Raw genomic sequence first — 11,126 nt, forward strand, 5'->3', positions numbered from 1 at the left:
TTACATGGTTATCAAAACCTCACGCCAGAGTAAGCCTATATGAAACACAGCCCTTATTTTAGGGGTTTCTAAAATCCTCTATGTGAAAAATTAATGGTGGAAAAACTATTGGAACCATTTCCCTGTTTTATTGATATGATGACACCTCCACTGTGGGGTTCTATTCTCCATTGACAAGTGGGCCATATTGGGTGGGCACATGCCTAGCATTTTTGTCTTACACACATTCAGACATACACACGCATAGATGGCGCTGACAGATATGTCAGCTCTGCTTCTAGCTCCTAAACAACTTTGCAGTATTTTGTTTTTTTGCGTGTTATTTTTTACATTATTAGCTCAGACATTTTTTTTGTGTTATTACATGCAGCCGGAAAGAACTTTTGGATATCAGAGCGGCGGTAACTCACCGGTTTTACGAACAGGAATACGCCTTTCCTGAATTGGATCCTTTGTTTGTTCCCCCCAGGGCAATTGAACTTATTCCAGAGGCTGCTCCAAAACACCTTCGGAGTGGACTTGTAGTCTGACTCAGGAGGTGTGCACACCATCCACTGCTTCCGAGCATATTACTCGCTAATGTTCAGTCTCTGGATACTAAAGTAGATGAGCTCAGGGCGAGGATCTCCTTCTAGAGAGACATCAGGGATTGTAACATACTCTGTTTCACGGAAACATGGCTCTCTCGGGATATACTGTCCCCGTCCATAGAGTCAACTGGGTTCTCAGTTCATCGCGCAGACAGGAATAAAAAACTCTCCAGGAAGAGGAAAGGTGGGGGTGTATGTTTCATAATTAACTACTCATGGTGTGATTGGACTTTATGCAAATTTTAACAAAGCAAATTTGAGGAAAACGCTACCGAAGTTTTACCAACACATTGACTGTAGTACTCGCTCTGGAAAAACATTGGACCACTGGTACTCAACTTTTCGAAATGCCTACAAGACCCTCCCCCGTCCTCCCTTCGGCAAATCTGAACACGACTCCATTTTGCTCATCCCTTCCTATAGGCAGAAACTCAAACAGGAAGTACCTTTGCTAAGGTCTATTCAATGCTGGTCTGACCAATCGGAATCAATGCTCCAAGATTGTTTTGATCACGCAGACTGGGATATGTTCCGGGTAGCCTCTGAGAATAATATCAACGAAAACATGGATACGGTGACTGAGTTCATCAGGAATTGTATAGGAGATGTTGTACCCACTGTGACTATTAAAACCTATGCAAACCAGAAACCGTGGATGGATGGCAGAATTCGCGCAAAACTGCGAACAACCGCATTTAACCATGGCAAGGTGACTGGGAATATGGCCGAATACAAACAGTGTAGTTATTTCCTCCGCAAGGCAATCAAACAGGCAAAACGTCAGTACAGAGAGGACGTGGAGTCGCACTTCAACGACTCAGACATGAGACGTATGTGTTAGGGTCTACAGATAATCACTGACTACAATGGGAAAACCAGCCCCGTCGAGGACACCGACGTTTTGCTTCTTGACAAGCTTAACACCTTCTTCGCCCGCTTTGAGGATAACACAATGCCACCGACACGGCTTACTACCAAGGACTGTGGGCTCTCCTTCTCCGTGGTCGAAATGAGTAAGACGTGTAAGCGTGTTAACCCTTGCAAGGCTGCCGGCCCAGATGGTATCCCTAGCCGCATCCTCAGAGCTTGCACACACCAGGTGGCTGGAGTGTTTATGGACATATTCAATCTCTCCCTATCTCAGTCTGCTGTCCCCACTCCAAGATGTCCACCATTGTTCCTGTACCCAAGAAAGCAAAGGTAACTGAGCTAAATGACTATCGCCCCGTAGCACTCATTTCTGTTATCATGAAGTGATTTGAGAGGCTAGTTAAGGATCATATCACCTCACCTTTCCTGACACCCTAGACCCACTTCAATTTGCTTTCTGCCCCAATAGATCCCCAGACAATGCAATAACAATCATGCTGCCCTATCCCATGACTATAGCTCAGCATTCAACACCATAGTACCCTCCAAGCTCATCATTAAGCTCTGGGCCCTGGGTCTGAACACCGCCCTGTGCAACTGGGTCCTAGACTTCCTGACGGGCCGCCCCCAGGTGGTGAAGGTAGGAAACAAGATCTCCACTTCGCTGATCCTCAATACAGGGGCCCCACAAGGGTGTGTGCTCAGCCCCCTCCTGTACTCCCTGTTAACCCATGACTGCGTGGCCACGCACGCCACCGACTCAATCATCAAGTTTGCATATGACATAACAGTAGTAGGCCTGATTACCAACAATGACGAGACAGAGGTGAGGGCTCTGGATGAGTTGTGCCAGAAAAATAACCTCTTACTCAACGTCAACAAAACAAAGGTGTTAATTGTGGACTTCAGGAAACAGCAGATGGAGCACCACCCCTATCCACATCGATGGGACCGCAGTGGAGAAGGTGGAAAGCTTCAAGTTTCTCGGTGTAAACATCACTGACTATCTGAAATGGTCCGTCCACACAGACAGTGTGGTGAAGAAGGTTCAACAGCCCCACTTCAGCCCGAGGAGGCTGAAGAAATTTGGCTTGGCCCCTAAAACCCTCACAAACTTTTACAGATGCACAATTGAGAGCATCCTGTCAGGCTGTATCACTGCCTGGTATGGCAACTGCACCGCTCGCAACCACAGGGCTCACCAGTAAATGGTGCGGTCTGCCCAACGCATCACCAGTGTAAACTACCTGCCCTCCAGGACACCTACAGCACCCGATGTCACAGGAAAGCCAAAACAGATCATCAAGGACATCAACCACCCGACACCACGGCCTGTTCACCCCGCTATCATCCAGAATGCGAGGTCAGTACAGGTGCATCAAAGCTGGGACTGAGAGACTGAAAAATAGCTTCTATCTCAAGGCCATCAGACTGTTAAATGGCTATCGCTAGCCGGCTTCCACCCGGTTACTTAACCCTGCACCTTAGAGGCTGCTACCCTATATACAGTTGAAGTCGGAAGTTTACATACACCTTAGCCAAATACATTTAAACTCAGTTTTCTGACATTTAATCCTTGTAACAATTCCCTGTCTTATGTCAGTTAGGATCACCACTTTATTTTAAGATTGTGAAATGTCAGAATAATAGTAGAGAATMATTTATTTCAGCTTTTATTTCTTTCATCACATTCCCAGTGGTTCAGAAGTTTACATACACTCAATTAGTATTTAGCAGCATTGCCTTTACATTGTTTAACTTGGGTCAAACGTTTCAGGTAGCCTTCCACAAGCTTCCATTCTGGCCCATTCCTCCTGACAAAGCTGTTGTAACTGAGTCAGGTTTGTAGGCCTCCTTGCTTGCACACGCTTTTTCAGTTCTGCCAACACATTTTCTATGGGATTCAGTTCAGGGCTTAGTGATGGCCACTCCAATACCTTGACTTTGTTGTCCTTAAGCCATTTTGCCACAACTTTGGAAGTATGCTTGGGGGCATTGTCCATTTGAAAGACCCATTTGCGACCAATCTTTAACTTCCTGACTGACGTCTTGAGATGTTGCTTCAATATATCCACATAATTTTCTTACCTCATGATGCCATCTATTTTGTGCCATCTAATTTTCCCCCCACAACATGATGCTGCCATCTCCATGCTTCACGGTTGGGATGGTGTTCTTCGGCTTGCAAGCCTCCCCCTTTTTCCTCCAAACATAATGATGGTCATTATGGCCAAACAGTTCTATTTTTGTTTCATCAGATCAGAGGACATTTCTCCAAAAGTACGATCTTAGTCCCCATGTGCACTTGCAAACCGTAGTCTGGCTTTTTAATAGTGGTTTTGGAGCAGTGGCTTCTTCCTTGCTGAGCAGCCTTTCAAGTTATGTCGATATAGGACTCATTTTACTGTGGATATAGATACTTTGTACCTGTTTCCTCCAGCATCTTCACAAGGTCCTTTGCTGTTGTTCTGGGATTGATTTGTACTTTTCGCACCAAAGTACGTTAATCTCTAGGAGACCGAACGAACACATCTCCTTCCTGAGCGGTATGATGGCTGCGTGGTCCCATGGTGTTTATACTTGCGTACTATTCTTTATACAGATGAACGTGGTACCTTCAGGCATTTGGAAATTGCTCCCAAGGATGAACCAGACTTGTGGAGGTCCGCAAATTTTTTCCGGAGATCTTTAGATTTTCCCATGATGTCAAGCAAAGAGGCACTGAGTTTGAAGGTAGGCCTTGCAATACATCCACAGGTAAACCTCCAATTGACTCAAATTATGTCAATTAGCCTATCAGAAGCTTCTAAAGCCATGACATCATTTTCTGGAATTTTCCAAGCTGTTTAAAGGCACAGTCAACTTAGTGTATGTACACTTCTGATCCACTGGAATTGTGATACAGTGAATTATAAGTGAAATAATCTGTCTGTAAACAATTGTTGGTAAAAAAAATTACTTGTGTCATGCACAAAGTAGATGTCTTAACCAACTTGCCAAAACAATAGTTTGTTAACAAGAAATTTGTGGAGTGGTTGAAAAACGAGTTCTAATGGCTCCAGCCTAAGTGTATTTAAACTTCCGACTTCAACTGTGTATATTTCTTAAATCCATTCTTTTACTTTTAGATTTGTGTGTATTGTTGTGAATTGTTAGATACTGCTGCACWGTTGGAGCTAGGAACATAAGCATTTCACTACACCCGCAATAACATCTGCTAAATATGTGTATGTGACCAATGCAATTGGATTTGATTTGATTTGATAAAGCAGCAGCAATCCACAATACGTCATTCTGCTACAGATCTATCTGAAGAGTCCAAAAGTATTCCTGCTGCTGTATCTTCGTCAGTTTTAGTGACTCATTTCACAGACACATATTACCATATGGAAACATGCTACAGGGGAGAACAATCCCCCAACACTAAGACAAATGAGTTCCTGGTGCGGTTAGAGGAGTTGTTTAAGCACAGTAACTGGATAGCTAGGGAGAGAGGAGAGAGGAAGAAGGAATAGGATGAATTGAGAGAGAGACAGAGGGGGGTAAGAGATGGTGAGGCAGAGAGAGAGTGAAAGACAGGAAGAGAGTGAGGGAGGGATAAGACGCACACCAACTGAGATGAAAGATACATGCGTCCTCTCTATGTCATGCCTTCATCTGTCTGTTGAACATAATCGTCAGATTAGAGATGAAATATTGATGTGGTCGAGAACAGTAAGACATCCATATTTCAACTTCTTACTTTAGAGATACCCTTATAACTGTCTCTCCCCTTCACCCTTCTCTCTCCCTCCCGTGTTCCTCCTACATTTTACTACCTCGTCTTTCTCTATCTCTCTTTTTTTGTCCATCCTCGTTTAACCATTCTCCTTCCTCCTTTCCCTCCCTCCTTCCTCACTCTCTCTGCTCCCACTTTCCCCCACCCTCTTCTCATCTCCCCTCCAGTAGTCCCAATAAACGGTCATGTTGACCTGAAGAACAGTCTGACCCCTCCTCTGATTACCCATACTGCTGCCACCCCCATGCCCGTTCCCAAGCTGCCCGCCGTGGGTGACCCTGCCCTGGGTTACGAATCCCGACGCGGCAGCAATGTCTCCATGGACCTAGCCTCCTACGACAAGTCTCCGGTTAGTATTCTATAATACTACACTATTACACTATCAAACTACTGTCTCCTCGCAGCGGCTGGAACCCATGTATTAAGCTCTGTGCCCTCTCTTTGCCCACAGAACAACTAAGATATTCAGTCTAACCCAGGGATGGGCAACTCATTTTCTTTTTTGGGCCCCCACCCCAATAAAAGTTGCCCATCCATGGTCTGACTTGTCTGGATGATGTTCAAGATGACAGCTATGATGATTAATTATGATTAATATGACCTTTCATCAGCGTAGCTCTCTGGACACTTACTGATGCTGTAGCCAAATCCACTGATGCCATAGCTACACTTACTGTTGCCAGTTATGACTGATGCCATAGCTACACTTACTGTTGCCAGTTATGACTGATGCCATAGCTGCACTGTACTGTTGCCAGTTATGACTGATGCCATAGCGACACTTACTGTTGCCAGTTATGACTGATGCCATAGCTACACTTACTGTTGCCAGTTATGACTGATGCCATAGCTACACTTACTGTTGCCAGTTATGACTGATGCCATAGCGACACTTCTGTTGCCAGTTATGACTGATGCCATAAGCTACACTTACTGTTGCCAGTTATGACTGATGCCATAGCTACACTTACTGTTGCCAGTTATGACTGATGCCATAGCTACACTTACTGTTGCCAGTTATGACTGATTCCATAGCTACACTTACTGTTGCCAGTTATGACTGATGCCATAGCGACACTTACTGTTGCCAGTTATGACTGATGCCATAGCTACACTTACTGTTGCCAGTTTATGCTGATGGCCAGCCACAGTGTTAACTGGTGCCAGCTATAGTAATGACCACTGAGCATTGAGGATAATCTGATGATTAGTAAGACAAAAACCTGTAGTAACAACATCTAAAGTTCCATATACAGAAGTTTTCCATATTGTAAAGTTCCCCAAAGGTTACAAAAGTTCCCTAAAAAATGGATCTGTTCACTTCTTTTGTGTTGTTCATACATTCTCTCCCCCTCCATCTCGCTCTCTCTCTAGACCAGTGCCCGTAGCACCTCACCTTACGCCCCGTGGTGCTCTGCCAGTGGCTGGACCAGCCGTCGATCGAGCTGGAACAGCGTAGGCCGTGCCCCCTCGCTCAAACGGACAAAGCTTCAGTCTGGCGAACGGCGGTCGCTCCTCTCCGGCGAGGGAGGGTCCAGTTCGGAGGATGAGGAGGGGGGAGGAGGGGGGACATCGGAGGGGGACGATGCATCCCTGTGTCGTACTAACTCCATGTCCCAGTCCCAGCCCAGACACAGGAGGATGGAGTCGGTGGAGACCAGGGGGTCCATAGACCTGGCCCCCGACACACTGCTACAGGTGAACACACACACCAAGGGATCTAGAGACRGGCCCCCATAGACACTGCTGTGTGTGCTCTAATTAAGCAAACAGGCCCTAGGAGGTGTGGTATATGGCCATATATCACAAACCCCAGAGGGGCCTTATTTCTATAATAAACTGGTTACCAATGTAATTAGAGCAGTACAAATAAATGTTTTGTCATACGCATTGTATACTGTCTGATATACCACGGCTATCAGCCAATCAGCATTCAGGACTCGAACCACCCAGTTTATAATTTTGTTGTGATCATATACTGTAGGTAGTCTATTATAGGCAGTTGTCACTGGATAGAACAGCTTTCTTCAGTGTTTTAAAATGCCTTCAAGTATCTATGAATGACTGTGTTAGCCATGTTTGTAAACCTCTAGGTGCCCTACCTGTATCGCTCAGCCAGTATGCACAGCTCCAGACCCCCCTCGCTAGGAGGCCTGAGAGCCCCAGAACACAGTGACTGTAATGGGAAGGGTACTTCGGCCCCTGGCGGGGCCCTGGCCCCTACACAGCTCTCCCTGGAGGACAACACGGAGGACGACGCAGCAGAGGAGGAGGTGGTCGTGGGTCATTTTGCCAGGCTGTTATGCTGGCTGGACAGGAAACAGCCAGAGTGGTGTCGACAGAGAGATACCTGGTCCCTGTACATATTACCCCCAGACTCCAGGTTAGACACACACACGCACATGCACGCAAACACACACATAAACTGATAAAAGTTATATAATTACGCTATGTGCTCATACTTACCCATCTGTGCATGCATGTCTAACAGTACCCTTGCTGTGCCCCAGTTGCAGTGGGCAGTAGGGTTTGTCCTGTTCTAAGAGTGACATTGAGGACACAGGCACTGTGTGGTGTCCATTCTGCCTCTCTACAGAGTCGGGTAGTAGAGTTTGGCCTGTGTTGAGAGTGACAAAGAGGACAAAGACTCTGTGTGGCGTCCATTTTGGCTCTATACAGAGCCAGACACCTACCTGTGCTCAGGGTTATATCAGGAGACAGAGGCTCAGTGGGAAGCTGGAGTCCCACAGCTGTTCAATATGGACAGACCTCCATTCATCTCCTCGAGCACTTAATGATAACGCTTAGGTATTTTACTCTGGGCGAATTTCTAATTCCTATCTAGACAGATATGTTCACCTTAAGCCAACTTGACTGAAGCTAAAGCAGTTGGCTAAGGCAGAAGCACAAGCCTAGCATACAAGCTAAAAACGTTTCAAAGAAGTCAAAATTGTATAATGGGAGTTCACATCAACATAAACTCGTGAATACTGTAATGTGGACTGTAGGAAACTCTGACAGTCCAAGTATCACAGATGTCAGTAACTGTATACTAGCAAAAGGTCATGGCAATGATGAACATGAGACATTTAGACAGATGCTTTTTATTCATTAATCATCGAGCAATCAAATAAGGTATTATCTGACGGGTGCAGTGTGTGTGTGTGTGTGTGGGTGTGGTGTGATGTGCTGTTTTTTGTGTGTGTGTGTGTGTGTGTGTGTGTGTGTGTGTGTGTGTGTGTGTGTGTGTGTGTGTGTGTGTGTGTGTGTGTGTGTGTGTGTGTGTGTGTGTGCGTCTCAACATAACATGGAGGATCTAGAACAGACAATCATCATCATGTTGTGGAGTTAGCGTGACATCCTTGGCCCACATGATGGATTCATACACGATGAATGAATACATGATGAATACTTAGCATTGAGGGCTAGCATGCAGAGATGAGAGGAATTAACTCATCCAGCGTGTAGATAATGATGGGTGTAGTCAGACGCGCACACACAGACTCACACACTCACAGTCGTGTTTAACTAACCTTGTGGGACACCACAATTGTAACCATTCAAAATCCTAATTTCCCTAACCCTTAACTAACTCTTAACCCTAAAACTAACCCTAAACTTAATTATAACCATAACACCATAACACCCCTAGAAATAGCATTTGGACCTTTTTTGTTTGACTTCTTGTCCCCACAAGTATAGTTAAACACATCACAACCACACACACACACACACACACACACCACACACACACACACACACACACACACACACACACACACACACACACACCCACAACACACACACACACACACACACACACACACACACACACACACACACACACACACACACACACACACACTGTCTGTCATCATAAAGGTAGTTTTACTGAAGATGGAGCAGAATACCGATCTAAGGGATATGCTATTGTTCCCTTTTGTACATTATGACAGACATGCTCCATCAGAGTGGGCTTAATGCATGGATTCATTATTTTACTCCTCCCTCTATATCTTCCCTCTTTCTTTACTTGTCTTTTTATCTCCTTCATTCATTTTCCATTCCCCTTTCTTTCCATTTGAAGCTATAGCCGTTTCTTGTCAGTTAGTGAAGCTTAGACTTAATTAATTATCACTTCAGCTGTGGTTCATTGAATTACTATGCATGAGGAAGGGCTTGGATTTAATGTGGATCTATCATCATTATCTTTGAGTGTGCGTCAGGTAGCCGACCGGTTAGAGCGTTGGGCCATTAACCGTATGTTCGCTAGTTTGAATCCATGATCCTACAAGGTGAAAAATCAGCCTGTGTGCCCTTGAGCAAGGCACTTAACCCTACTTGCTCCAGGGTTGCCGTTGATAATGGCAGACCCTGGCRGTGACCCCACTCTCCGCGGGTGTGTCAGGGGGAGTTGGGAATATGCAAATAACAATTTCCAGTACGTGTGGGAAATAGGACAAATATACAGTTGAAGTTGGAAGTTTACATACACCTTAACCAAAATACATTTAATCTCAGTTTTTCACAATTCCTGACATTTAATCGTAGTAAAAATTCAGTTAGGATCACCACTTTATTTTAAGAATGTGAAATGTCAGATTAATAGTAGAGAGAATGCTTTATTTCAGCTTTTATTTCTTTCATCACATTCCCATTGGGTCAGAAGTTCACATACACTCAATTAGTATTTGTTAGCATTGCCTTTAAATTGTTTAACTTGGGTCAAACATTTCGGGTAGCCTTCCACAAAAGTTGGGTGAATTTTYGCACATTCCTCCTGACAGAGCTGGTGTAACTGAGTCAGGTTTGTAGGCCTCCTCGCTCGCATACACTTTTTCAGTTCTGCCCACAAATTTTCGGAGGATTGAGGTCAGGGCTTTGTGATGTCCACTCCAATACCTTGACTTTGTTGTCTTTAAGCCATTTTGCCACAACTTTGGAAGTATTCTTGGGGTCATTGTCCATTTGGAAGACCCATTTACGACCAAGCTTTAACTTCTTAACTTCCTGACTGATGTCTTGAGATGTTGCTTCAATATATCCACATAATTTCCCTTCCTGATGATGCCATCTATTTTGTGAAGTAAACCAGATCCTCCTGCAGCAAAGCACCCCCACAACATGATGCTGCCACCCCCATGCTTCACGGTTGGGATGGTGTTCTTTGGCTTGCAAGACTCCCCCTTTTTCCTCCAAACATAACGATGGTCATTATGACCAAACAGTTATAGCCGTTTTATGGCAGTGGCTCCTTCCTTGCTGAGCGGCCTTTAGGTTATGTCGATATAGGACTTGGTTTACTGTGGATATAGATACTTTTGTACCTGTTTCCTCCAGCATCTTCACAAGGCCCTTTGCTGTTGTTCTGGGATTGATTTGCACTTTTCGCACCAAAGTCTAGGAGACAGAACGCGTCTCCCTCCTGAGCTGTTATGACGGCTGCGTGGTCCCATGGTGTTTATACTTGCGTACTATTGTTTGTACAGATGAACGTGGTACCTTCAGGCATTTGGAAATTGCTCCCAAGAATGAACCAGACTTGTGGAGGTCTGCAAAAAACTTTTCGGAGTCTTGGCTGATTTCTTTTGATTGTCCATGATGTCAAGCAAAGAGGCACTGAGTTTGAAGGTAGGCCTTGAAATACATCCACAGGTACACCTCCAATTTACTCAAGTGATGTCAATTAGCCTATCAGAAGTTCTAAAGCCATGACATAATTTTCTGGAATTTTCCAAGCTGTTTAAAGGCACAGTCAACTTAGTGTATGTAAACTTCTGACCCACTGGAATTGTGATACAGCGAATTATAAGTGAAATAATCTGTCTGTATCAATTGTTGGAAAAATGACTTGTGTCATGCACATAGTAGATGTTTATAACACGACT

The 11,126-nt window shown here is 44.7% G+C and overlaps 1 protein-coding gene across 1 annotated transcript in view; it reads left to right on the top strand.

Moving 5' to 3' along the window:
- The window catches only part of cacna1g (calcium channel, voltage-dependent, T type, alpha 1G subunit), a 207,000-nt gene that overhangs the window by 113,179 nt on the left and 82,695 nt on the right, over window positions 1-11,126 (top strand). The window contains 3 exon segments of the mRNA XM_070445033.1: window positions 5,409-5,587; window positions 6,613-6,936; window positions 7,332-7,621. Of these exon segments, the coding sequence (XP_070301134.1) occupies window positions 5,409-5,587; window positions 6,613-6,936; window positions 7,332-7,621 (793 nt within the window).

This window comes from Salvelinus sp. IW2-2015, linkage group LG8, assembly GCF_002910315.2.
Source record: "Salvelinus sp. IW2-2015 linkage group LG8, ASM291031v2, whole genome shotgun sequence".
Taxonomy (NCBI): Eukaryota; Metazoa; Chordata; class Actinopteri; order Salmoniformes; family Salmonidae; genus Salvelinus; species Salvelinus sp. IW2-2015.